Source organism: Miscanthus floridulus, chromosome 4 (assembly GCF_019320115.1).
Source record: "Miscanthus floridulus cultivar M001 chromosome 4, ASM1932011v1, whole genome shotgun sequence".
Taxonomy (NCBI): domain Eukaryota; kingdom Viridiplantae; phylum Streptophyta; class Magnoliopsida; order Poales; family Poaceae; genus Miscanthus; species Miscanthus floridulus.
Window position 1 is genome coordinate 123,388,477 of NC_089583.1, and position 27,693 is coordinate 123,416,169.

The 27,693-nt window shown below is 45.6% G+C and overlaps 2 protein-coding genes across 2 annotated transcripts; both read left to right on the top strand.

Moving 5' to 3' along the window:
• The first annotated feature begins 292 nt into the window (after positions 1–292).
• On the top strand, positions 293–2,192 carry LOC136550620 (probable pectinesterase/pectinesterase inhibitor 21). Its single transcript, XM_066542259.1, has one exon. It carries the CDS (start codon positions 293–295, stop codon positions 2,003–2,005), a length of 1,713 nt encoding a protein of 570 aa, XP_066398356.1. The 3' UTR covers positions 2,006–2,192.
• A 971-nt stretch (positions 2,193–3,163) lies between these two features.
• Positions 3,164–11,528, top strand: LOC136550619 (uncharacterized). The gene is made up of 24 exons (XM_066542258.1): positions 3,164–3,547; positions 4,056–4,127; positions 4,719–4,762; positions 4,849–4,960; positions 5,161–5,232; positions 5,653–5,715; positions 6,311–6,388; positions 6,471–6,563; positions 6,653–6,772; positions 6,962–7,045; positions 7,263–7,478; positions 7,569–7,616; positions 7,915–8,169; positions 8,398–8,495; positions 8,597–8,841; positions 9,146–9,214; positions 9,290–9,354; positions 9,568–9,737; positions 9,843–9,921; positions 10,017–10,272; positions 10,622–10,667; positions 10,876–10,984; positions 11,096–11,158; positions 11,299–11,528. Exons 1-24 carry the CDS (start codon positions 3,254–3,256, stop codon positions 11,377–11,379), a joined length of 2,832 nt encoding a protein of 943 aa, XP_066398355.1. The 5' UTR covers positions 3,164–3,253; the 3' UTR covers positions 11,380–11,528.
• The last annotated feature ends 16,165 nt before the right edge of the window (positions 11,529–27,693 follow it).

The following is a 27,693-nucleotide window of genomic DNA, read 5'->3' on the forward strand; positions in this document are numbered from 1 at the left end:
TGCAATGCAAGGACCGCCGTCAATTGTATCGTGGGGCTGTGCGTTCCCCTGGCCTCGCCGCGTTGGTCGATCGTCTCCTCCCGTATCCGCATGCATGCATGCAACCAATCAACGGCCGGCCAGCCATGGTCTTCGCCTTCCTGGCTATAAGAGGCCGCGGCCATCCCTCCCTTCCCCAGTTACTAGCTCGATCGATCGATTGATCGATAGATCCACGCATACACATGCACCTTTCATTAAATTAGTTAGTTTGTTTCTTCTTCATTCCATCGTCCAATCAAATTTGATCAAAATGAGCAAAGGTGCTATCATCGGCGCGTCGACCGTCCTGGTTGTGGCGGTGGTCGCCGCCGTGTGCGTGGTGTCCTTCAAGGGCAACTCCAGCAAGGGCGAGGGCGATGAGAACCTGTCCATGTCCGTCAAGTCGGTGAAGGCCTTCTGCCAGCCGACGGACTACAAGCAGACGTGCGAGGCGGAGCTGTCCAAGGCGGCCGGCAACGCCAGCTCGCCGTCGGACCTTGCCAAGGTCATCTTCGGCGTCACCTCCGACAAGATCCACAAGGCCATCAGCGAGTCGGCGACGCTGAACGAGCTCAAGAACGACCAGCGCACGTCGGGCGCGCTCAAGGACTGCAATGAGCTGCTGGAGTACGCCATCGACGACCTCAAGTCCTCCTTCGACAAGCTGGGCGGCTTCGAGATGACCAACTTCAAGAAGGCCGTGGACGACCTCAAGACGTGGCTCAGCGCGGCGCTTACGTACCAGGACACCTGCCTCGACGGCTTCATGAACGCCACCTCCACCGAGGCCTCCGCCAAGATGAAGAACGCGCTCAACGCGTCGCAGGAGCTGACGGAGGACATCCTGGCCGTCGTGGACCAGTTCTCCGACACGCTGGGCGGGCTCAGCATCGGCCGCCGCCTGCTGGGAGGCGACGGCGAGGTCACGCCCAGCTGGGTGTCGGAGGCCGACCCCGGCAGGCAGCGGCTCCTGGCCGCCGCCATCCCGGCCGGGTCGCCGGACTTCGAGCCCAACGTGACGGTGGCGGCGGACGGCAGCGGCGACGTGAAGACGATCAAGGAGGCGCTGGCCAAGGTGCCGCCCAAGAACCCGTCCCTGTACGTGGTGTACGTGAAGGCCGGCACGTACAAGGAGTACGTCTCCGTGGCGCGGCCCCAGACGAACGTGGCCTTCATCGGCGACGGCGCCGAGAAGACCATCATCACGGGGAACAAGAACTTCAAGATGAACCTGACCACCAAGGACACGGCCACCATGGAGGCCATCGGCAACGGCTTCTTCATGCGGGACATCCGGGTGGAGAACACGGCGGGCGCCGAGAACCACCAGGCCGTGGCGCTGCGCGTGCAGAGCGACCAGGCCGTCTTCTACCAGTGCACCTTCGACGGCTACCAGGACACGCTGTACACGCACGCGCAGCGGCAGTTCTTCCGCGACTGCCGTGTCACCGGCACAATCGACTTCATCTTCGGCAACTCCCAGGTGGTGCTGCAGAACTGCCTCATCCAGCCCCGGAAGCCCATGGCGAACCAGGCCAACATCATCACGGCGCAGGGGCGGCGGGACAAGCGCTCCGTCGGCGGCACCGTGCTGCACAACTGCACCATCGAGCCGCACCCGGACTTCAAGGCGGACGCCGGCGGGAAGATCCCCACCTACCTGGCCCGCCCCTGGAAGGAGTACTCCCGGACGCTCTACATCCAGAACGACATCGGAGGGTTCATCGACCCCAAGGGCTGGCTCGAGTGGAACGGCGACTTCGGGCTCGAGACGCTCTTCTACGCGGAGGTGGACAACCGCGGCGCCGGCGCCGACATGAGCAAGCGCGCCAAGTGGGGAGGCATCAAGACCGTCACCTACGAGGAGGCGCAGAAGGAGTTCACCGTCGAGACCTTCATCCAGGGGCAGCAGTTCATCCCCAAGTTCGGGGTGCCATTCATCCCGGGATTGCTGCCGCAGGAGCAACAAGGCAGGACGCACTGATCGATCAGTGACCATCCATTCCAGGATCACTACCATGCATCAGTTGGACTGGACCCTTTGTTTGTGCTTGTGCTTGAGCGAATGACCCCCGGCCCAGCCCACTAATATGTCCACTCTACTGTAGCATTTAATTTCCCAGTCTTTTTGTTTGTTTTGTCAATTATTAATTATATATATTGGTTCGACACTTCTATTTTTAGTACACTGGAAGCATAGGCCACGCGTTGTCACGGGAATTGCGGATTATTGTATTGCGTGGTACGATGACGTGGACAACAAAATGCTTATGTGTCTTGATGACGTAGACATTACGGTTGCATGTGCTAGTGGATTTTAATTTTATGTGATAGTGCATTGCCTAGTTGCATAGCTTGCATGTTGAAATAAATAGTTAGTTGAGTTTTGCTTAATGGATTTTAATTGTATGTGATAGTTTGGTTGTATTCAAATGTAGGTTCATTTATCATTTTCCCTAAATCAATATTATATAGATTTTGACTAACCAAGTCTATATGAAAATAATATTAACATACACAATGCTGAATAAATATAGTATCAACATATTTTTCTCTGGTGGATTTAGCAGAACCAATTTTGTTATGTAGGTGTTTTTTTGTATTATTTTTCAATGGCTTGATTGAAGTTAGAGAAAAAATAACTAAAGGATTTTCCCCCCTGTGAAATTAGTACGTTTAAAATGGGCCATTATTAAGCCTAGCGAGAGAGAGAGAGAGAGGTAGGCCATCGTGATCATAAGACGGCACGCAATTGCCGTCCGGAACTAAAATCCATGGATTAACAACAATGTGAGACTTTTGTCGTGAGCAAGTGTTTCAATTACTTGCTCCTACTACTCACTAGAGTAGTTTATTTAATTTATCCTATTCGGATGGATGACACAAACCAGACAATGCATCTTTGGCATTGCACTCACGAGCCACGACCTGAGACTGAGAATAATGGTATGCTGCCAATAAACTGGAATTATGATGGAGGTGGCGAAAGAAACATCTGAAGACGGCCGCGCCATCGGCGGCAGGCAGGGGAAGACGACAAGCCGGCGCCGGCCCCTTCCTCCGCTACAAAAAGGGATATGGGCGCTGCCACGCCTTCCGCACTTCACATCGCTCTCCCGCACTCCCACTCCCACTCCCGCTCCCACCACCACCAACTCCACGGCAGACGGCCGCATCAGCGCGATCGCTGCCCGCCCCGCTCCTCCACCCCCTTCCCACCGCATCACATCGCATGCTGCTGTCGCGTCCCCAAACCCTGCCCCTGCCCCTGCCCCGGGCCCGGCTTTCCTCCCCGACCCTTCGCCACCTCCGCGCCCTCGCCGCGCCGCGCCACGCGATCGTCTCGTCCCCGCCACTAGGGCTCGCTCCTCTCCGCCTCCGCGCGGTGGTCTCTGACCACGAGCAGCGCGGGATGGAGGCGGGGGAGCAGGGGAGGCCGCTCCGCGTCGGCCTCGTCTGCGGCGGGCCCTCCGGCGAGAGGGGCGTCTCCCTCAACTCCGCGCGCTCGGTGCTGGATCACATCCAGGTATTGCACGCGTCTGTTTCGCCTCGCTTGTTCTTCATACTGATAGTCTGATACCGTTGCCGTTCGTGGCGCGCGGGTTTGAATTTGACCGGATACATAGCGACGCGTTACTGGGAATTTGAATTGGAGCTGCCGCTGCTTTGACTTTTGAACTACACTACATTTTCTGTGACACTATCACACTAGTGTGCTCTGCTTTGACTTAATTCACTGCGTGTTGGCTTCGGGTCTGCGCCGCCCGCCAGGAGTCACCGACTACTGTGATCATCAGCCGGAATCCATCCTGAGCTCACTCGTCATTTCTGCTAGGAACAAGTAGTAGTACGTTGAACTGCATGCGGTCTGTATAGTGTGCACCATCACCATTCGCGCCTGTGTGCTGTCTCGTCACTCGTGTTCCTTGCTTAGTATTTCTTTTTCCCCTTGATGAATGTGGGAAGTGCCAGTCAGTCAGTCACTTCCTTGCTGAATGCTGATGATATATAGTAATTGTCATGGTCCGATACAGGGAGAGGATTTGGTCGTCCGCTGCTACTACATTGACTGTGCCATGAAGGCCTTCGCAATTTCTCCTGCGCAGGTGACCTCACGTGCTCGGAATCTCTTGTTTGTTAATACTATAATATCTATATGTAAGCTGAATATACTCTGGTGGCTGTGCTGTCTGTGTCATTTTTTTAATTGAGTTGGTCACGCACAATTTTTTTATAGCAACTCCCCCTAGTTGCTTGTTTGTTATGTATTAGAGAGATCCCTGATGGAGGAATCAAGCTCTGCTCAGCTTAGCTACACAACTGCCTCAAATTTTTGTTAGCTTTATTTACAACTCCCTGTGGCCAGCTCAAGCTTTGTGCGATTCCAAGGTGCTCAGCTTATATGGATTCATGCACCTCCACTGGGAATAGTTACTTATATGGATTCATACACCTCCACTGGGGATAGCTACATTTACTCGAGCCAATTTCAATACACTGTAATACGATAAAGGTTCCCTTGGTTGAATTTGGGTGAACAATTGCATGTTCTGTTTTGCTGAAACTAGTACCCAAATGACAAAGCCTTTTATCCTTTATAAAGTTGTTTGAGACATGTACTTCGGTTGCTAGTTGCTACTTTATGAACTCATATTCAGTTAGAGTACAATAACTGTTTCACATGTTTTGCCCCACAGCTATATTCCAACACACCTTCGGATTTTGACTTCAAACTTGAAAGGTAAACCAGTTGACAGCCAATTTTTGTTCCTTGCTAATATTATCATTCCAATTTTTTTTTTTCATTTTTAAGCTTCACTTCTGCAGTTTAGCCCAAGGATTTGACTCCCTATCTGACTTTGCGGAGCATCTTGCCACTAATGTTGACATTGTCTTCCCAGTGATCCATGGGAAATTTGGTGAAGATGGTGGCATTCAGGTTTGTTCTTACCAGTGAAATCTGGTTTACAAGTAAAAGATATCGATTCATGCTTGTTGATTCTGAGTTTCACTTGGCATTGCACTAGCTATAGTATTTGAATGGCTCTTAGTTGACCGCTGTTTACACGCTTACCTCCTGTTAACTTAATATGTGTGGGTGTGACATCCATATGTTCGCAATCTCTTTGAAATACTCAGGATCTTTTGGAGAAAGCAAATGTTCCATTTGTTGGGACACCCTCTAAGGAATGCCAGTGTGCTTTTGACAAGGTACATTGTATGTTTCTTTCAAGATTGCTCTTGACAAGATATGTCATCAAATTCTCCCTACCATCCTTCTATGTAATTGCATACTTGGATGCAAGACCACTATTCAGTACCATCCCCAGCTTTTTCTGAATTGATGGGAAAGTGTTCTAGTATTATTCGTGAAACTTGTTTGCTGATTATGGATATTGTGGAACTTACTAGGACAAAATGTTCCATGTATTGAGCAAGTGGAGTTTGTGAAATGTTATCTAGTGATCAGGTTAAAAGTATTGCTACAATGTACAATCTTCTAAAGATGCTCTGTGAAATGTGATGTGTCCATCAATATCTTGTTTTTTCGCTATTGTAACTTGTAATTTCATTTAATGTCAGCGGATCCATTTATCCAGTTCTTGATTTTAGTCTTGAACATGACTGCAGCATAATGCATCGCTTGAGCTCAATGCACAAGGTTTCTTAACAGTGCCAAACTTTCTTGTGGAGGTAAGGCTTGTTTGTCATTTCATAGTGCCCTCATTGTGATATGCACTATCTTTATCTTTATTAATGAGCATGATATGTAGAAGGGCGGGCCTGGTGCAAGCGGTAGAGTCTTACAGCCTGTGACCGGAAGGTCCCGGGTTCGAGTCGCGGTCTCCTCGCATTGCACAGGCCCGGAAGGTCCCGGGTTCGAGTCGCGGTCTCCTCGCATTGCACAGGCGAGGGTAAGGCTTGCCATTGACCCCCTTCCTCAGACCCCGCACAGAGCGGGAACTCTCTGCACTGGGTACACCCTTTTTAATGAGCATGATATGTAATTTAGTTGAGAAACAGGCATTGAGAGTCAATTTTTTTGAATCTTTGGCACTATGTTTTTTTTATGCTACATATATCTGAAAATAAGTTTTGGTTTAATTATTCTGCTTCCTCCAGTGGACTGAATCTTAATCAATACTTGGAAAAAGGAACAAAAGATTTTCTTGTCTGTCACAATATTACCACAATAGCTAAGAAAAAATGGGAGTGTGATTACTAATTCTGATGCTCTTCTTCTGGTGACCTGATCATGTATGCTGCAATTGTGTCTATGACAAAGCAGAAGGACAAGTTGGCTAAGCTGGAGTTAGAAGCATGGTTCCAAACCGTCAATCTGAACAAAGAAAATGGCAAAGTGATTGTAAGTGATAGTGTTTTACTTTAGTAAAGATTGTTTTCAGGGTTGGATTGGTGAAGGGGTAACTTCTGATGTGCTTGCACAGGTCAAACCAACAAGGGCTGGGTCAAGCATTGGCGTGGTTGTTGCTTATGGTGTGAATGACGCTGCCCATAAAGCTGAGAAAATTATTTCAGAGGTGCAGAATACTTTCTACTATACTTCTGGAATCATTCAAGTTAAACACAGTAGTAATTTTGAGACCTGAAATCCTATGCTGATTGACAGGGAATTGATGATAAAGTTATCATAGAGGTTTTCCTTGAAGGGGGCACTGAGTTTACAGCCATCGTGGTTGATGTAGGGACTGCTAACAACAGTGAGCCTGTTGTTCTGCTTCCAACAGAAGTATGATACATATCTTCGTTTGCTTATCTCTTTTATTCTTTCATGCTGGAGACATTGTAACAACTTGACCAAATATTCTGGATGGTCCTCTTAGGACAAAAGAAATATGCTGTTATGTATTGGTAAGTTTAAATTAAATGTGTTAGAGATCCTGAATTAACCTATTTTATTTTCCTTTCCGTTTTGCAGGTTGAGCTTCAGTACTCCAACAGTAGTGATACCAAGGAGGACACAATATTTAACTACCGCAAGAAGTACCTTCCAAGTCGACAGGTATATAGCCCAGACTAAAATACAAGTTCTAGGGGTCATTTGTGCAAAACTATCGGTTCCTTTCTGTTGATCTCTGCTTCTTAAGTCCTTCTGACTCATTTGAAACAAACTTATAGAGCTTCCTGTGTCAAGGCCTCGGTCAAATAATTCCTTTTTTTTCACAAGCCTGGTTTGTTTACACAAAAATCAATTCAAGCATTCTTTGATCTCTTCCCAGGTTGCTTATCATTCGCCTCCACGTTTTCCGGCAGAGGTGATAGATTGTATAAGACAAGGAATTTCTCTTTTATTTCGTCGCCTTGGCCTGCATGACTATGCAAGGATAGATGGTTGGTTTTTACCTTCTCCTGTTGCTTCTTTACCCTCAGCTGAAAATAGTGAAAAATTTGGAAATACCAAGTATGGAACTGTTCTTTTCACGGATATTAATTTGGTAAGCATACTCTTGTTGCTCTTTGTTCTCAAGTTTGGATCATGTCTTGCAGTTTCTAGTGCATGATACCTGTTGTATTCTCTGTAACAGATAAGTGGGATGGAGCAAACCAGCTTTTTGTTCCAACAAGCTTCAGCGGTAATAATAATATGGCATCACACACATTGTAATTTGGCATTTCTGATTTCTGATTCTGGAGAAATTCTTATTTAAATAGCATACATGATCATCCCTGCTATCAGTGCATCTTTTCTTCATACTGTCAACCATTGAGGATATTTGTATTTTGGTATGATATGCAGTATAATTAGTTTTGCTAAAGGTTTTTATACTCATTATCATGATGTTACATAAAGTAAGTATCATGCAAATACTTTTTGTGCTCATAATGCTTAATTTCGTTACTAACTTCAGAACCAAAAACAACACTTTTCAGGTTGGGTTCTCTCACTCTCGAATCCTTCGTACAGTTGTTCAGCATGCTTGCTCGCGATTCCCTTCTCTTGTTCCATGCAATAATGCTTGGACCGCTTTGTCCAGAAAACTACAACCATCGAAACAAGTAGAAGCAATCCACAAAGGTACATCAAGACAGAAGGTTTTTGTGATCTTCGGAGGGGACACTTCAGAGCGGCAAGTATCACTTATGAGTGGTACCAATGTCTGGCTTAATCTCCAAGGTTTTGATGATGTGAGATCTCTTGCTTTCAAATATTTGACTTTGCATATTCATTGTGTTTCTATTCTCATTTCTTGGTGCTTCCGCATTGTGTTTATAAAATTTCTCGCCATGCTGGTCTAGAATTTGTTGCCATTATCTTGAAACTGTATGATACGATACCATGTTTGTTGCCTAGGTAGCTATGTTCTATTTTCATGCATTGACATTTTAGATTTTTTTCACTTCTGTTGCTTTCAGCTTGATGTGACACCATGTTTGCTTGCTCCTGCAAATGGATATTTCTCCTCCCATGATCAAGATTTCAGTGACAGTTCAAGAGAAGTTTGGACGTTGCCGTAAGTGTTGCATCTCATTGGATCTTCTGGATAATATTGTAGTTATGCACCATAACATTTACTTGGTAAAATGACTAAACTTGGCGTACTCTATGTGGCAGATATTCATTAGTGTTACGACATACCACTGAAGAAGTTCATGCTGCATGTGTTGAGGCAACTGAGCCAGAACGAGTTAAAATAACAAAACGTTTGCGTGATCAAGTAATGAATGAACTTGGGCCAGCATTGAGCAAACATGATTGGTTTGCGGGCTTTGACATCGCTTATGAACAACCTATCAAATACTCTCTGCAACAGTGGATCAACCATGTAAAAGAAACTGAAGCTGTAGTCTTTATAGCAGGTATTTTCCAAAAAATACTAATCTAATCGAACTTCTATGCATGCTATTGTATAATGTTCTAACTATTGCAAAACAATACGATCAGAAATGCATTGCATGTAATATTTCTGAAATCAATGTACTCTGTCAAGTGCCAATTATTCAATCATATTGGTCCTGTTCTTAAATTAAACCAAACATATAATTAGTAATGACACTATTACAGATGGAGAGCCTTTCGACTGACTGTTGCATTTATAATATACATCTGTTCCTTACTGTTTCTTTTTTTCTTAGGTGTTCATGTCTTGTGTGTTATATGTAGTGCATGGTGGCATTGGAGAGGATGGTACCATTCAGACATTGTTGGAATCTGCAGGAGTTCCTTACACAGGTTCACTTTTAGCTTATATATAGCGAGTATTTGTATGTGGCCAAACTAAAGAATGTAAAAGCTCTTGTCATGCAGGACCAGGACCAATAGCTTCTAGAACATGCATTGACAAAGTTGCAAGTTCACTTGCTGTTGACCATGTATGAACCTTTTGTAACTTTTACTCTTTTACGGGTTCCTATGGGTATTTAAATATTGATTTCCTAGCATGAATATAGAATGATATTCCATGATGTCACTATGACAGAAACAGCTTAAATCAATTTGTTAGTAACACAACATTTGCTCACTGAAAAATTCTGTCCACTGTGACCATGCCAAAGAAGTTAACAGTATTTGTGTTACTTGTGTAGCTTGCTAGTTATGGAGTCCGTACCATTCCAAAGGATGTAAGAGCAACAGAAGAAGTACTGAAGTCATCTCTTGTTGATATCTGGAATGAACTTAAAGCAAAACTACGAACTGAAACAGTATGTGTGAAACCAGCTCGTGACGGGTGCTCGACTGGTGTAGCAAGATTGTGGTAAGAATTTACTTAACTCTAGTCCAGTGTTTTAGTTATTTAACGGTGATGTATCTCATCTTTGTTTTATGCATGGATCATTAAGAAAACACACTCTGTTTTCAGCTGTCCAGAGGACCTAGAAGTCTATACAAATGCATTGAGGAGGAAGTTTCAGCATCTGCCTGCTAATTGCCTGTCCAGGGTACCAAAGACAACCTAACCATGTTTTTGTGCCAATCGAGGAACTATGTCTGCCAGTGGTCAGACACACTTCTAACACTAAGCTATATTTTATAGGCACATGGCGTAATTGAGATGCCAGTCCCTCCTCCAGAGTCACTAATATTTGAGCCTTTTATTGAAACGGATGAAATTATCATTTCAAATAAATTGGAGAATGGTAATGCTCGCCATCTGGTATGGAAGGGTGAAAATGACTGGCTTGAAATAACTGTTGGTGTAGTTGGCAAGCGCGGACAAATGCACTCGTTAAATCCAAGTATCACAGTGAAAGAAAGTGGTGATATTTTATCTCTTGAGGAGAAATTTCAAGGTAAGTATCATGCATACTTTGTAGTTTGTACTATTTTCCTTATTTATTTATGATCTCACAAATAAAGTTGTACCAGGAGTTGCTATTGTGAGTGTGTCTTTTGATATTTTGTTTAAATAGTTGTTGGCATGGCATGGAAATGCAATATGCCATTGTGGTAAACTTTAACTTGGGACAGATTAGGGAAAATAATTTCTTGTAGAACATCGTGTGTGCCTTCTCCATATCGTTGTTAGCATCAAACATAATATAGCTAACCGTTTCTGTCCTAGCTTATATACATTTAAGTTTTATCGCTGGGCCCTCTAAGCCATTTTTCGCAACATGATTGAGGTGTTTTATTTTTCAGGTGGCACTGGAATCAACTTGACACCACCTCCTACAACAATTATGGGGTACTTATTTATGACTATTCCCAGTTTCCCCTTTTTGTTTTAAATAACAGTAGAATTTTCAACTGGACAGAATCTAGATTCTAGAAGCTTACTCACATGTCGGTTCTGTTTTTGCCGGCGTCACCACACCAGCTGCCCCCTGATTCATCTCAGCATCATGCCTTACTAGTATCATTTGTGAGCATATCTTTTGGCTTGCCTTTTGTAGCGAGGATGCTCTGCAGAGGTGCAAGAAGAGTATCGAGATCATGGCAAACGCTCTAGGTTTGGAAGGCTTCTCGCGCATTGATGCATTTGTCAACGTGCGAAGCGGGGAGGTATGAATGTTAAATGTTGTGCTCAAATGAAGATGATAATTATTACTCCTAGTTGTGATATTGTGGTAGTAAGTTAGCCGCCTCGTTCCCAATGCTTGGTCCTGCATGCAGGTGCTGCTGATCGAAGTCAACACTGTACCTGGGATGACTCCATCCACCGTGCTGATCCACCAAGTAAGCTAAGGGCTAGCTCTGGCTGGCTCACAGAAAAACTGCATTATCTGCCCATTGTTGTTGTTGCTGTGGCAGCAGCAGCACTTGAACGGGAAAAAAAAACTTACATTATGATAATGTATGGTGGCAATGAATCGCAGGCACTCGCAGAGGAACCGCCCGTGTACCCCCACGAGTTTTTCCGCACTCTTCTGGATTTGGCGTTTGCAAGGGCGAAATAGCTCAGTCAGCCATTTATTTTACTTTTACCGCTCATCGGTTTGATTCTGTATCAGTAAACTTATTGTGAAGAGGTCCTGTTAGTGTTAGGTTGTTGTTTGAAACTGAAAGACTTGGTTATCTTTACTTCACGTTAGCGTTACTGAATTTACCGATACGCGCGAGCGCGATACACGTGTGGCAATGTAGTCCTATCAAAGGTGGTTGAGGTTCTTCAGTCGGTCTGTGGTATGAAAATCTTGTCAGTGATTGATAAGATGAAAATAAACCTGTAGCTGTAGTGTACGTACAGAGTCAAAACAAACAAACGCATAGAGTATTAGAGTGGCTTGGTTAGCTCCTCCTGTGTTGCCATGTGTGCGGTCGTCCACAGAAGAGCAGAGCAGAAGCAACTAACTCCCCACGCGCACGAGAAATCAAACCAACTCGCCAGCCCGGGCGTCCGGCCCACACAACTGCTGAGTGCTCAGTGCTGACCCAACCCCGGGGCCCGTGGGTCCAGCAAGCAACCGCTCAGGGCCTCAGCCTGTCAGACAGCAGCAATTCCTAGCCTGGAAACACGGCATGCTAAGGGCGTGTTTGGTACCCCCAGCGGCCCGGCTGCGCTCCCGAGCTGCAACGGTGTCATTGGCCCACTCGTGAGCCTGGCCCGTTCGATGCAAAAAAAAAAAAAGCCTTCTCTCTCCTGACTGTGGGGAAATGAATTCCCCCTCCGTTTCTCCACGGCCCGGCTCGGCGAAGCGCTCGAGTTACCTCCCGGCCGTCTCCGTGTTCTCACCTCCCACAGCCGGTCCGTCCGCACGTCGTGCGCGCTCGCCGCCGATGCCAAGGCCTCCGCCGCTGCAGCCAAGCTGGCGCGGCGCACGTGCGGCTCACACCACCGCCATGGCCTCCGAAGAAGTTGCTGGCGCACCCGCTTCCGTGCGAGATCCGGCGTCCTCCGGTGCGGAGCTCACCTGTGCAGCATTGACCGCCTCGTCGTCCGGCCGCCGCGAGCCTTGCCGCCACCACCGAACGTGACTCGTCCGTAGTCGTCACTAGCGGATCGATCGCCTCGATCGACGTCTAGAGCCCCGCTCTGCAGCCGGCCGGCGCTCGCAGTCACGGCACGCGCGATGCCTCCTCTGGCGCCGCCGCACGGCGAGAATAAGAGCAGCAGCTCCGGTGGCAAGCATCAGCGGCAGGCGATGACGGTGGCTGCGGCTCAGCAGCGGTCGGCGTCGTTCCACGGGCGGCACCACCAGCCGCAGAAGCAGAGGAACAAGACGCTGCCTGACCTGCTCGCCGGCGTCAGCGCAGCGAGCTTCCGTTCCGGGTCCCCGCCCCCGGACGGTGGTGATACGGGGAGGAGTCCGAGGAGGACGCCGAGCAAGGTTCTGGTGAGCGTGGCGGTGCAGCAGAGCATGTGGCCGCTGCACCCTGCACGTCATGGCGTCCGCCGAGTGGACCGTGGCCGACCTGGTGGCCGCCGCCGCACCTAGCAGAGCGCATGCGTGCCGTCACTGCCGCCACACAGAGACGGCTGCGCGCGCGCTTGACCGCTGCCACCGCCGTGCCGAGTCGCGCCACGCCGGCCTCGCGCGTGCGTGGTGCCTCCGCCGCCGCGCCAAGATCGCCACTGCACCTGGGCGCTGGACTGGCACGTGCCCATCACCTGCTCGATGAAATGCCATTGAGAAGTGCTGTGGTGGTAAAGCTACCATATTCTTGTGCAAGGTAGCCATACTCTCTTTGTACAGGTAAACAAACACGTTCTCGTTTGGACTCGGCTCCGAAGGGCTCGGCAATCAAACACGATCACTTGCACCTGACTCTGGCTGGCCACGGCCAGACCAGCCGGTCAGGCCGGGCCTGGCAGAACCAAGGTAGCAAACACGTCCTAAGATTCCACATTCGAGAACGCGCGTGATCAAAACCGTTGACACGTGAAACCTCCGTTAAGTTTGCAAGCCAAGATTATCATGGGTTTGCAACGCCGTTGGTTATTGAATATTTTGAGTGATTGGTACGACAATTACTAGCATTTTTTTATCTTTTCAAAAAAAAAAACACACAGAACACATGCTTACATACACGCACTCTAGCTCAGTGTTCCTTATGATGGAGAGAGCATGTTGCTATGACTTAAAGTATAGTTAATCGAAAATATAAGCACTTGTACTAAGTCTGGGATCGTCTAAAACCCAGGTGGACAATGCAAGTTTTCGAACAGAGACTTTTACCTAACAGCTGACACAGACGTGTCTACCAGTTTCATGACAATATGATGATCGACCTAATTACTTTACAGAATCTTCTTTTTAAATTGTCTTGCGAGGCCTTTCATGTAGATCTACTTGACCTTTAATTTTTGGCTGCTACCTGCTAGTGAGATTAATTATGCAGTATCAGTCAGAGTGCACTTTGCTTTCCAACATCAAAAGGGAAAAAGATACGAAGACGAGACGGGAGAGGAAAGGGCGACAGCGCATCCTCAGATTCACAGACAAATCAGAAACATCATCCGATCCACGCATGCATGCAATTGCATCTGACCGTGAGTGCCAGTATGTTATCCAAATTAAAGTAGTAAGGGTGCTGAGCTATAGTCAAACGACGAAGATAACAAAGACAAATTTGCTTAGCTTGCCCTTTATTTCCAACCCACCCACGCACACAGCACACTAGTGGTCGATCGCTTCCAACCAGGCGATCTAGCTAGGCTTTTACCAAATTTTTCAAGATTCCCCGTCACATCGAATCTTTGGACGCATGCATGAAGCATTAAATATAAATAAAAAATAAAACTAATTACACAGTTTAGACGAAATCCACGAGACGAATCTTTTAAGCCTAATTAGACTATGATTGGACACTAATTGCCAAATAACAACGAAAATGCTACAGTATTCATTTTGCAAAAAAATTTGCATCTAAACTGAGCCCTAGTGACAAATCCTTCTAGGGTCGGTGCTGTCTGCGTAGACCTCAAATATTATATTCTTCCTGAAAAAATTACCCTATTTTTTATATTATATCCTACTAGTACTAGAGGTCTTGAGTTAGAGTTATGATGCACGGGCATATATCTAATAAACTAGCTCGAGCAAATGACCTAAATAACAAAAGCATATAGTTTAAACTCTTGAAATAATTTGTCCCAACCTTTCCGGCGCGGCGATAGGCCACCGTACCATGTCATGGCACAATCAAATAAAATAATTCCAACCAACCCGAGCAAATCTAAGACTGTGTTTAGTTGGTGAATTTTTTTTGAGAAATGGTACTGTAGCATTTTCGTTGTTATTTAGTAATTAGTGTCCAATCATAGTCTAATTAGGCTTAAAAGATTCGTCTCGTGAATTTCGTCTAAACTGTGTAATTAGTTTTATTTTTTATTTATATTTAATGCTTCATGCATGCGTCCAAAGATTCGATGTGACGGGGAATCTTAAAAAATTTTACAAAATTTTGGGAACTAAACAGGCACTAAGTATGACCCAATAACAAAAGCATTACAGTTTAATCCCTTGGAATACACCACCTTGTTCTCCAGTATATAAAAGCAAAGCTTGACATGATACGGTCTCTCAAGCTACAATTTAACCATTGATTTGTTTTATGCTATATTGTTTATGATTATACAATTATGGTTATTGAAGTAGTAAAATTGATTACAAATTTAGCCATATCAAGTTTGTATTTCAATAATGAAAAATAATTTGTCAAAGATCATAAAGTTTGAATCTATATGTGTAGGCGTCTATTTTGTAAGAAAGAAGTGCTCATTTCTGCCATTATGAAAATAACATAAACAACCCTAAGTTAGCTTTTTAATTACCCATTTATGCTATTATGAAAGATAATATATATACTAACCCCTTTAAGTTGCATCTAAATTATATATCCACATTTGTTGTTATTATAAAATATAAACTAAAACATCTCTTGGATCTATGTCTAAATTTCCAATGTAAGATATCATGAAAAAATGTTAAATTTAAAGTAAAAATAAATGCTGCAATATATTAATCATAAATATATCTTATAGTTTATCGATCATGAAAAACGATAGTAAAGGTAATCAATCTATGTTATCTAAATGTAATTATTTTGTCCACAAAATTTTTAATACCCATGTAGATTATAAAATCCTAAAGCGTTTTGGGGTAGCACAAGTTGGATGGGTTAGCTTAAAATCAATTAAAATGTAGACCGGGTGGGCTCGTTCTTGTCTTGTCTTATCGTATCGACGAGATAAGCTGGGAGGCATTTCGATCGGACCGTGACGGTGGATGATCGATCATTTCTTGTGCGTGTGAGAGTCTCTCTCTATAAAGTCTAAACACAACACACGCATGCAATTGGCACCTGTACATCGATCGATCGAGCTCTCCGGCAACATGTCTATCGTCGTATATATCAGATCAGACGACTTGTTATAATATCGGGTAGTAGCTTGTCTTCTTGGTAATGGGCCGACATATATATAAGCAGACATGTATCGTCGGTTAGTAATTAATTACAGGAAAGCTGGGAGTGACGATTTGATGAGACGGCGTACCAATCAATTTGTAGGAGGGAGTACAGCTAGCGTGTTGCTGTGGGCATCGATCTGTCGTGTTATTGTACGTTCTCGCTAGCTAGTCACCAACGTAACATGTACACCGCTGACTCATAATAAAATACACACAGACTATAGCTAAGAAGATGATGCTACGAATTGAAGCTACTGTACCCTTGGATCAGAGACAAATTCGAGATGGTATCGATGACGAAATTTGGAAAGAGCTGCTCCTAGTAGTTAACAACTAATTAACCAAATATATAGAATTTGACAATATATTTAGTCATCAAGTCCAGCTTTATTTGAAACTGAAATATATAAGGATTCATATGCAAGGCTGGCTACAAAAAGAAACCACCGCTTGCCCTAGCTACTTACAAAATGTGTCACTGATATTAGTGTCTTTCTTTGCAGTTTTGACATATATGTAACAGAAACCGTGGTTGAAGCGGGGATGAACTTAGGCCCCGTTTGGCAGGGCTTCACTTCACTAGTGAAGCCATTTTTTTTTACTTCAGCTCCACGAACAGTTTCACTGGTGGAGCTGAAGCGGTTTTGGTAAACCGTTTGGCAAAATGGCTTCCCTGTGAGAGCATGTTTTTAGAGGCCTAAAGGAGGAGTCGGGAGAAGACACTGAAAGGATCAAGATGCCCAAGAGGAGGGGGTGAATTGGGCTAATTCTAAATTTTCTTGCAATAACCAAATCCTACGGATAGCCCAATTAACCCCTTGTGCCTAGAAAAGTGTTTATATCAAACTAATGCACAACAACCTCTCAATCTAAGTTCCAAATTTACTCTAGCAAGCAATTCTTATGGAAGTAAAAACAAGTATTGAATTGCTCAAAGTAAATGCTCAAAGTAAGTGCTCAAAGTAAATAGAGAGAGAAAGGAACGCGGCAATGTTTTGCCGAGGTATCGGAGAGTCGCCACTCCCCACTAGTCCTCGTTGGAGCACCCGTGCAAGGGTGTAGCTCCCCCTTGATCCGCGCAAGGATCAAGTGCTCTCTACGGGTTGATTCTTCGACACTCCGTCGCGGCAAATCACCCAAAGCCGCTCACAACTTGAGTTGGGTCACCCACAAGCTCTGCCGGGTGAACACCAAACTCCCAATCACCACCAAGACGTCTAGGTGATGGCGATCACCAAGAGTAACAAGCACGAACTCTCACTTGACCACGCGAAGCCTAATGAGAAGATGGATGCACACTTTGCTACTCTTGATTTGCTAGTGAGGCTACTCTCTTGGATTCTCAAATCACAAACACCTCACTAGGACCTTGCTCTTCTTGGCACTCACAAACGTGTTTCTCAGCTGTTGGAATGAGCAAAAGATACTCCACTCACGAGTGGAGCTTCTATTTATAAGCCAGCCTGAAAAACGAACCGTTATGAGCCTCTACGGGATGACCGGACGCTCCGGTCGTGATGACCGGACGCTCTGGTCAGTTCAACCCGCGAACCAGTTTTCAAGTGATGACCGGACGCTGTCAGGGTCCGGTCAGTACCGACCGGATGCGTCCGGTCGCTCTTGGATGCTTACTGTAAACGACCGGACGCTGGATACTCAGGGTCCGGTCATACTGATCGGACGCGTCCGGTCACTCTTTCCCAAGTCTGGACCCTTACTGGAGTCGATCGGACGCTGGCCCTCAGCGTCCGGTCACATGACCTCCCAGCGTCCGGTCACACCAGACTTGATCTTCACGGTCAAATGAACTGACCGGACCCTGCGGCCAGCGTCCTGTCGCACCGGAGCCAGCGTCCGGTCAGTGTTTGACCCTCCATTCACTTCCAACTTCCGAACATATGTGAATGAAGTTTGCTCCAAAAGATCTTGGGCATTCATAGGAGCTACCTAGAGCTAGTTTTAATAAGTGTGCACCACACCTAACTCACTGGACTCAACTAGGTCAAGCTACCCGTTCATACCCCCCTTCATAGTATGGCCAAAGGAAAAAAAAACAAAGTCCTAAACTACTCTAAGTGTCTCTCCAACTCCAATCGACACTTAGAACTACTTATCCTTAACATTGTCGTCCAACCTTTGAAAACCGAAACGATTTCCATCGTAGGGGCATGACAACCTCGATTGCCCAATCGATCTCCATTACCATGACCTAACTTAATTGTTTCTGCAAAACACACGTTAGTCATAGTAATCTTGTATTGACATTAATCACCGAAATCCAATTAGGGGCCTAGATGCTTTCAATCTCCCTCTTTTTGGTGATTGATGACAATACCACCTCGAGTATGTTATGGAGTGAGGTTTTTGACGGGCTTGGTTCATATAAGCTTTTGTCAATAAGAACAAAAGAGTTAGTCACGCTTATATGACCCAAGCCAACACAATGTACTCAAAGAATATGAATTAAGCATGAGTACAAATAACAAAGCTCATTTGCTTCGAAGTGTAAACACGGAAGCAAAAACAAATGAGCATTACACAGGTGATATGACATATAGATAAAGCAAAGTAGAAGTCACACATGTCAAATATCACAACCACGTAGATAGCACTATCACATATAAATAAAAGTATGCATGAAAGTAAACACACGAATGCATAAGTAATAGTGTATCACACAAATAAAACTCCAAATGTATATAATAAGCTAATACTAGATAACTAGCTCCCCCTAAAACTCGCTCCCCCTAAGTCTACATACTCAAACCCTCTCCCCCTTTGGCGTCAAACACAAAAACCTAAGGGTCGGACGGCGGGGCTGCAGCGGACGAGTCGGGCGCTGAAGTACGTGGAGCAAGATGGAACTGGGCGCCATCATCATCTAACCCAGAGCTCTGAACTGACTGACCCTCTAAAGCAGGAAGTGTCGCTGAAATGGTCTAGGTCTGAGCTGGTGCTGCCTGTGAAGCTGCAAGTATGTATGTCGTAGGATCTAACGAGGCGATAGACGAGGGGAGCCTCTGAGTAGTCATGATAGCTGGAGCGGCTGTAGATGGACCGGCAGTATACATGTGAGGCAGAGTAGGCATGTCGGTCAACTCACTGAATGATGCTCCAAGACTCCTGGAGACTGACGACTCAGGCATGAATAGTGAGGACGTCTGCTCTGGTGAGAAACCCGTGTGATAAGGAGTGAACTGTGGGGCTACACCAGATGAGGCTAACCACTGGGACACTTGTACAGGAGGTGAAGGAAACTGAGCTGGAGGCTGTCCCTGACTCTGAAGCCCGATGGGCTGTACTGTTGGAGTCGTCGAAGTGGTAGGAGGCTGTGCAAGCTGGGGCGAAGTCTGTGGCAGTGGGATCCCAATGGCTGTCACTACATGCTGCATGAATCCCATGAGCTGCTGCTGCATAAGTAACTGCTGGTGCTGAAGGAGCTGTTGCTGCCGCTGAAACTCGTCCTGACGAGCCTGAAACTGTGCGAAGTTTGTAGCTGTCTCCTGTGCCTGTCGTGTCTGATCCTGCTGCATCCGCTCAAGAATAGCAATGAGAGCGGGGTCTGTCTATGGAGCAGGTGGAGCAAAACTAGAGCTACCTGCCTCTGCATCGTGTCTGCATGGAGGCATCTGAGGTATAGGCTGATAGTCGTCGTCAGAGCTATCACTGTACTCACTCACCTCCTGCTGTGCCTCTAGCTCCTCCTCCTCAGTGGCTGCAATCCCTCTGATGATCTCGTCCTACTGAGCTGCGGACTCTGGCACGTCGGGACGACGGCTAGGCTATCTAGGTGCCGGAGGATTGGCGTGTCTGATCCTCTGTGACAGGTTGTAAGCTAGAAACTCTGTAGTGGCACCTGTATACTCATCCATCATGCCAGGGGGCTTATCAATCACAACTCTGCAGATGAGGAATGTGATCTAGTGAGCATAGGGAAGCTGCCTGCGACCCTTGAATTCCTCAGCTATAGTATCCTCCATCTCTGAAAGAAGGAGGTCCTAGATGTCAAACATTGTCATCTGCATAATGGCATTGAGAAGCCAGAGCTGTAAGCGAGTCAGGCCCTCCCTGTATCCCAACCTGGGAAGCAGTGTCCTCCTGATGATGGCCTCTAGTATCCTCGCTGTAGGAGTCAAGTCACTGGGGTTCCTGCTCGACCCCTCACCAAAAGGCTCCTTGAAGCAATGCCGCACTAAATCTATAGGGGGCACCTGCCCTCCATGAGGGCGCCTGGGAGGCCCCTGCTGTCCATAGCAAACCTCATGCATCTTTACAGGCTGCTCCTATAGTCTCAGTATCTCCCTGGCTCTACCACTAGTCACTCTGTAGTCTTTGCCGTTGAAGGCAAAGTGAATGAATCTGTGATGAGGATCGATGTAGAGCGAGGCATAAAACTGACGGACCCAAGAAGGTACATATATCCCTGTCCGTCCAATCAGATCTGACAGTCCTGGCAAATATGACAAGTATTGTCGAATGCCCTCTCCGGCTGCTGCCACAATGGACTCTATCTGATAGACCCTCTGTGATCTGAACACTGCCCCACTGTTAAGATATGCATTGTAGAAATCCTCCTGCAGTGACGTGTAGAACCCCTCAGCTGCTCTCTCATCCCTCCTCGGGGGAAACCAGACCTCAAACTCAACAAACCGCAGCTGCTGAACCTGCCTGGCTGTAGCGGCCCTCAGGTTAAGGTGAACTACTGGAGGTGGACCCTGTGGTCTGGGCAGAGGGCGTGAACCCCTGCGCTGTGTAGCTGGCCGCGGTGGAACTACAGCACTGGTACGACTCGAGCGGCATAGCTGAGGTGCCAGCTCGGTCTCCTGACTCTCCTGAGTCTCCTAGGCTGGCTGAGGCTCTGCTGATGGGGGCTGCTGCTGTGCTGACGGACCCTCCTCAATGGCAACCCATCGTCCTGCAAGCGTGGCAGTCCCAGCTGGACTACCATGACGACGCTCAACCTCCTCAATCGCAGCTCTGATTGCGGGTGAAACTGGCTGATCTGCAATGACAACTCCGCTGCGGGTGCCACCTCTCTCGGCACGCTCTACAGCCTCTGCAACAGCTACTGCTCTCGCTGTCTCTACGTCGGGGTACTTCCGCTTCTTGGATGTTACCTGTTTGGTTGACTTGCCTTTAGATCCGGCTGGCTGGCGAGGCGGGGGCCTTCTATCATCATCACCTGGGCCACCACCAACATTCTTGGTGCGAGCCATCTGAACTGACAAGATGGTGAACTGCCGCTGATGAAGATCAACTGTCAAACTGCCGCTTTCGAGGCTTGGCCTCGATCCTTACTCGCGAGCTTGGCTCCGAGTTAACTGCCAACTGCTAGACGAAACACAACGGAACCGACTCGCTGCACGATAGAATAGATGGATATACAAATAAATACCATATATCTAATAGATGCGAAATCCTAATAGAGAAAGTAATGTAGATGCGAAATTGAATCGAGTGGCTTTCTACCTGACGATCAGCGAACCGAGAAGAGATAAGATATCACGCGGGGGATCCTCGGAACCGGGCTAGGGTTAGGTCAAACGCCCTGAATGCAATTGGGAATCAGTGCATTTAGAATTGATCTAGGTCACAATTGGAGATCAAGATTGAAACGCAAAACTCGCCTTACCAAACAATGGGAGGATAGGGCAAGAGCACTTGGCGAAGATTTGCAGCCTTGGCAACGGTGGAACGACGAGCTTGGGCGCGAGGAGGCCGGCGAGGAGCGAAGCAGGCGTGGTGGCGCGTGGGACAGCGGTGCTCCGAGATGACTAGCGCGGGGCTCGGTGGCACGCTAGGCCGGGGCGCGAGGCTCGGCTACGGGCTCGGGGAGGCTGCGGCAGCGCGGCTAGGCAGGGGCACGGAGGCGCGGGCACGAGGTGAGGCGCGAGAAGGTGGCGGCGCAACCGTGCGGCGGCTACTTGGGCTAGGGCATGGCGGCGGCTTGGGTTAGGTCAAGGAAGAAGAAAGGTTCGGATAAATAACCCCCTAAACGCGACAGAAAAGGAAACGGGAAAAGAGTCCTTAAGACGCGCGAGATCCACTGACCGGACACTCCGGTGGTAGCGACCGGACGCTACCACCCAGCGTCCGGTCGATTCCAGAGAGGTCCAAATCCTCTGGAATCGGGACCGGACGCGTCCGGTGGTCCATGACCGGACGCAGGCAGGGTCCGGTCAGTACAACTTGATCTTCCTCCGATCGACCGGACGCTGAACCCTTTCTGACCGGACGCACAGACGCAGCGTCCGGTCACTCCTTCAGTAGCAGTTCACCTCCTGTGAACTGACCGGACGCTGGACAGCAGCGTCCGGTGCAGCGTCCGATGCACCTTTTCAAGCAAACCTTCAACCTTCCTTCGCGCTGCCTGTTCCCAATCAAGTCCCAACTTGAATAAGATCCAAATAAACACTAATTGGGACTGATGTGAGTGACCTCTCTCAAACCCTCATATTTTTCAAAGTATTTTGCCTTAGGTTATAATTCTTTTTAAGAAAATAGGCAACAAGAGGGCAAATGGAACAAAACGATAAAACAACATTCATGCATATGTAATGCTTATAAGTAAATCTAGTTGCTTGTCAAGTTTGATCCAAGGTTAAGCTTCTTCACACGCTTTTTGGCGGTTATCTTAACCATGTTAGACAAGCCCTATATGCATTTCCACAAATTAAACATGTTGTATATTACAATGAATGCAAGGGACAATACAAGCTCAATTTTTTGTGAAGTTACTAAAATCAAGTACATTGAGCTCGTTTCGCAATCTACAAAATGTAGCCTCATCTAGCGGTTTAGTGAAGATATCCGCTAATTGATCTTCGGATCTTACACCTTCTAGTGATATATCATTTTTAGCTACATGATCTCTTAGAAAGTGATGGCGGATATCTATATGCTTGGTGCGAGAGTGTTGAACCAGATTATTTGCAAGTTTTACCGCACTTTCATTGTCACACAAAAGGAGTACTTTCTCTAGAACTACTCCATAGTCTAGTAAAGTTTGTTTCATGTATAATATTTGTGCACAACAAGCACCCGCGGCAATGTATTCCGCTTCGGCGGTGGACAAAGCCACACTATTTTGTTTTTTGGAGGACCAAGACACAAGTGATCTACCAAGCAAATAGCACCCTCCGGATGTGCTCTTTCTATCAACTTTGCATCCGGCGTAATCCGAATTGGAATAGCCAATTAATACAAATAAAGCTCCTTTGGGATACCAAAGGCCAATGCTTGGCGTGTGCTTAAGATACATAAGGATTCTTTTTACGGCAATTAAATGTGTTTCCTTAGGACTAGCCTGAAACCTAGCACACATATACACACTAAACATGATGTCGGGCCTAGATGCGGTTAAATATAACAAGCTACCAATCATAGAACGGTAGAGAGTTTGATCAACCGAGTTACCTCCCTCATCTAGGTCGAGATGTCCATTGGTAGGCATTGGGGTCTTGATTGGCTTACATTCATCCATCTTGAATCTCTTGAGAAGGTCTTTTGTGTATTTCTCTTGAGAGATGAAGATGCCTTCTTTTATTTGCTTGACTTGAAAACCAAGAAAGAATGTAAGCTCACCAATCATTGACATCTCGAACTCCTTAGACATCAATTCACCAAATTCTTTACATGAGTCTTCATTTGATGATCCAAAGATAATATCATCAACATATACTTGACAAATGAAGATATGCCCATCAAGCTTCTTGGTGAATAGTGTGGTGTCGACCTTCCCAATGGTGAAGCCCTTCTCAATAAGGAAATCCCGAAGGCGCTCATACCAAGCTCTTGGGGCTTGCTTAAGCCCATATAGTGCCTTGGACAACCTATAAATATGATTAGGATATCTAGGGTCTTCAAACCCGGGAGGTTGATCAACATAGACTAGTTCATTAATAAAGCCATTTAAGAATGCACTTTTCATATCCATTTGATATAGTTTCATTTTATGATGTGATGCATATGCAAGAAGGATACGGATGGCTTCTAATCTTGCAACCGGTGCAAAGGTTTCTCCAAAATCTAAACCTTCAACTTGAGAGAACCCCTTTGCCACTAGTCTTGCCTTGTTCCTCACAACAACACCTTGATCATCTTGCTTATTGTGGAACACCCACTTTATTCCAATCACTCTTGCACCTTTTGGTTGCTCTTCAAGATTTCATACTTCATTGCGAGTGAAGTTGTTCAACTCTTCATGCATGGCATTGATCCAATCCGGATCTTTTAGAGCTTCTTCTACCTTGGTAGGCTCATAACAAGAGACAAAAGAGTGATGAGCAATAAATGTGGTAAGTTTTTGAGATCTAGTCATCACCCCCTTTGTTGGACTCCCTATGATGAGATCTTGTGGATGATCTTGTAGGAGAGGTGTATTTCTTCTATTGACCACTTGAGGAGGAGGTTGTGGAGCATCAACATCTTGTGCTTGTACCACCACTTGCTCATGGGAGATATGAGTATCTTCATTTTCTACTCTCCCAACTTTATCACCATCTTGTGGTACATTTGATGAAGAGGGTTGGTTAAAGACTTGTACATCATCTTCATCATCTTTTGGCTTGATGTCTCCCACCAGAATATTCTTCATAGCCTCCCTCAATGGTTCATCACCTACATCATCAAGATTCTCATGTGCTCCTTGGGAGCCATTAGATTCATCAAATTCCACATCATATGTTTCTTCAACCAAGCCGGTGGCATGATTAAATACTCTATATGCTTTGGACTTCAATGAGTAACCAATAAGAAAACCTATATCACAACGCCTTTGAAACTTTCCTAGGTGTTGCCGCTTCTTGTAGATGTAGCACTTGCAACCAAACACCCTAAAGAAGGAGACGTCCGGCTTTTTCCCATTGAGCAACTCATATGGTGTCTTGACAAGGAACTTTTGAAGAAATAGGCGGTTGGATGCATAACATGCGGTGTTGATTGCTTCCGCCCATAGAGCTTCGGAGGTGTTGTACTCATCTAGCATTGTCCTTGCAAGAGTGATCAAAGTCCGGTTCTTCCTCTCAACTACACCATTTTGTTGAGGAGTATAGGTTGCGGAGACTTCATGTTTGATTCCAACTTCATTACAATAAGCTTCTATGTTTGTGTTGTCAAACTCTTTGCCATTGTCACTTCTTATCTTCTTGAGCTTCACTTCAAATTCATTTTGTGCTCTCTTGGCAAACTTCTTGAAACAAGATGCAACTTCGGATTTGTCATGAAGGAAGAACACCCATGTATATCTTGAATAGTCATCCACAATCATAAGACAATAGAGATTTCCTCCCAAACTCTTGTATGTTGTTGGTCCGAATAAATCCATGTGTAGGAGTTCTAGCACTCTTGTGGTTGACATGAAAGCTTTGGTTGGATGAGTGTTTGCAACTTGCTTGCCGGCTTGACATGCACTACAAAGCTTATCCTTCTCAAACTTCACATTCTTCAACCCTCTCACCAAATCATTCTTCATAAGCTTCTTGAGTGAGCTTATCCCAACATGAGCAAGTCTTCTATGTCATAGCCACCCAAGTGTTGTTTTGGTGAATAGGCAAGTCTTCAAGTTTGCATCTTCGGAGGTGAAGTCAACTAGATATAAGTTGTTGTATCTAAATCCATTGAATATCCTTGATTGTCATCTACCTTAGATACAACCACCTCCTTCTCGGTGAACAAGCATTGGAAGCCAAGATCACATAATTGACCAACGGATAGCAAGTTGAAACTCAATGAAGCAACATAGAGCACATTTGAGATGGAATGATCATTTGATATTGCCACTTTGCCCAATCCTTTGACCTTGCCCTTTGAATTATCTCCAAATATTATTTTCTCTTGTCCATCTACCTCTTCATCTAGTGAGGTGAACATACGAGGATCACCGGTCATATGTTGAGTGCAACCACTATCAATAACCCAATGACTTCCACCGGTCTTGTAGTTCACCTACACACAAGAGATTCAAGCTTTAGGGATCCAAGCTTGTTGAGGGCCCTTCACCTTCTCAACAAGTGACTTAGCCACCCAAATTTTTTTAGGCCTACTCTTGTTGGGGGGACCTAAGAACATGACTTTCATCTTTCCACTCGAATCTTTTCTAAGCATGTAGTGAGCATTGAAAGCAAAGGGTCTAGCATGCTTGGGCAAGGGTTGTGGTGGTGGAGTTTGACACTCATGAGCAAAATGGCCTTCTTGTCCACATTCAAAACATCTCTTTGGCTTTGGCTTTGGCTTTGATTGTTAGTGTTGAGCTTGAGCCTTCTTCTTCTCTACACTTGCCATATATCCAATGCCACTTCTATCCATCTTCATGACGGTATTCATGAGTAGCTCACTTTGGAGATGCTTACCTCTAGCAAACTTGCTTAATCCCACCTTGAGATGCTCTTTCTCCATCTTGAGCTTCTTGTTCTCTTCCTTGAGAATATCATTGTTCTTCTCCTCCTTGAGTTTCTTGATTTCTTCTTTTAACTTCTCATTCTCAAGGATCACCCCTTTGTCATGATCAAGAGTTTCTAGTATAATGGTGTTGTGACTTTTCATCTCTTCAAGATCTTTTATGAGCTTCTCATTGTTATTCTTGAGCTTGACATACTCATTATAGTCATTGCATTCAACCACTTGCTTGCCCTTGCTACTAGATCCATGCTCAATGCTTTCATCAATTAAATCATCACATGAGGTAGCTATATCAATCTTAACAACATGGTTAGTAGCATCATGTGGCTCATTTGGTAAGAATTCTTGTGCAATAATAAGGGTATCATAATTGATCTTTAGAGTTGCATATTCGTCTTTTAGCTTATTGTGACTAGTGATAAGCTCATTGTGTACCCACTCAAGTTTATCATTTTTATCTTTAAGCTCTTTCTTAGAAGATTTGAGCTCCTTGAGTTTGGATGATATAGAATCATTTGTTTCCTTGAGCTCATCATTAGCCTTTTCTAATGTATCACACTTAGCTAAGAGTGAATCATTTTTAGCATCAAGCTTTTCATTTGTAGCTCTACTCTTTCTAATGATCTTAGTATATTTTCTTAGTATTTTGACAAGATCATCATAAGTAGATGAGTCATTATCATCGCTATCACTATCATCACTAGCATGTTCATCATCACTACTATCATCACTCTTAGTTACCTTGCGTTCACCTTTGGCCATAAGGCATAGGTGTGTAGAGGATGATGGCGATGGTGGTGGTGAAGATGCAAGATCAATAGCAATGGCGGCCACCTTTTCATCATTACTATCATCATCGGATGATCCACTTGATGAATCAATGTCCGTGAGCCAATCACCGACAATATAGGCCTTGCCACTCTTCTTCTTCTTGTAGAACTCCCTCTTTTTGCCATCTCTCTTCTTATATGGCTTGTTCTTCTTCTTTTCATCTTCATCACTTGAATCATCTTTCTTGCCCTTGTTCTTGAACTTGTCTTTCTTGGGCTTTGTGCATTGATGAGCTAGATGACCAAGTTTGCCACAATTATAGCAATCCATCTCGGAGATTGGCTTTCTTCTTGAGCTAGTGAAGAACTTCTTCTTTTTGCCATCAAACTTGATGCCACTCTTGTTTAGCCTTTTTAGCATCTTGGTGGTCTTTTTCACCATGAGGGCAAGGCTTTCTTCATCATTTTCATCACTTGAGCTCTCATACTCAAGTCTTGCTTTGCCCTTGTCTTGGCTAGCTTTGAATGCTAAGTCTTTCTCTTTCTTCTTTGTAGAGGATGAGCCATCTTGTGGTGTGATGTGCATGTACATCTCATGAGCATTGATCTTTCCCAAGATTTGTGTCAGTGTAGCGGCGGAAAGATCACCTTGATGTAGCACGATCACAATGTGCCCATATTTGTCAATGGG

Excerpts from the sequence above, each read along its gene's own strand:
- LOC136550620 (XM_066542259.1), top strand. The coding sequence starts at position 293 with ATGAGCAAAGGTGCTATCATCGGCGCGTCGACCGTCCTGGTTGTGGCG.
- LOC136550619 (XM_066542258.1), top strand. The coding sequence starts at position 3,254 with ATGCTGCTGTCGCGTCCCCAAACCCTGCCCCTGCCCCTGCCCCGGGCC. Across the intron at positions 6,773-6,961 it reads TTGTTCTGCTTCCAACAGAA|GTTGAGCTTCAGTACTCCAA; the intron begins GTATGATACATA and ends TCCGTTTTGCAG. Across the intron at positions 11,159-11,298 it reads CCACCGTGCTGATCCACCAA|GCACTCGCAGAGGAACCGCC; the intron begins GTAAGCTAAGGG and ends AATGAATCGCAG.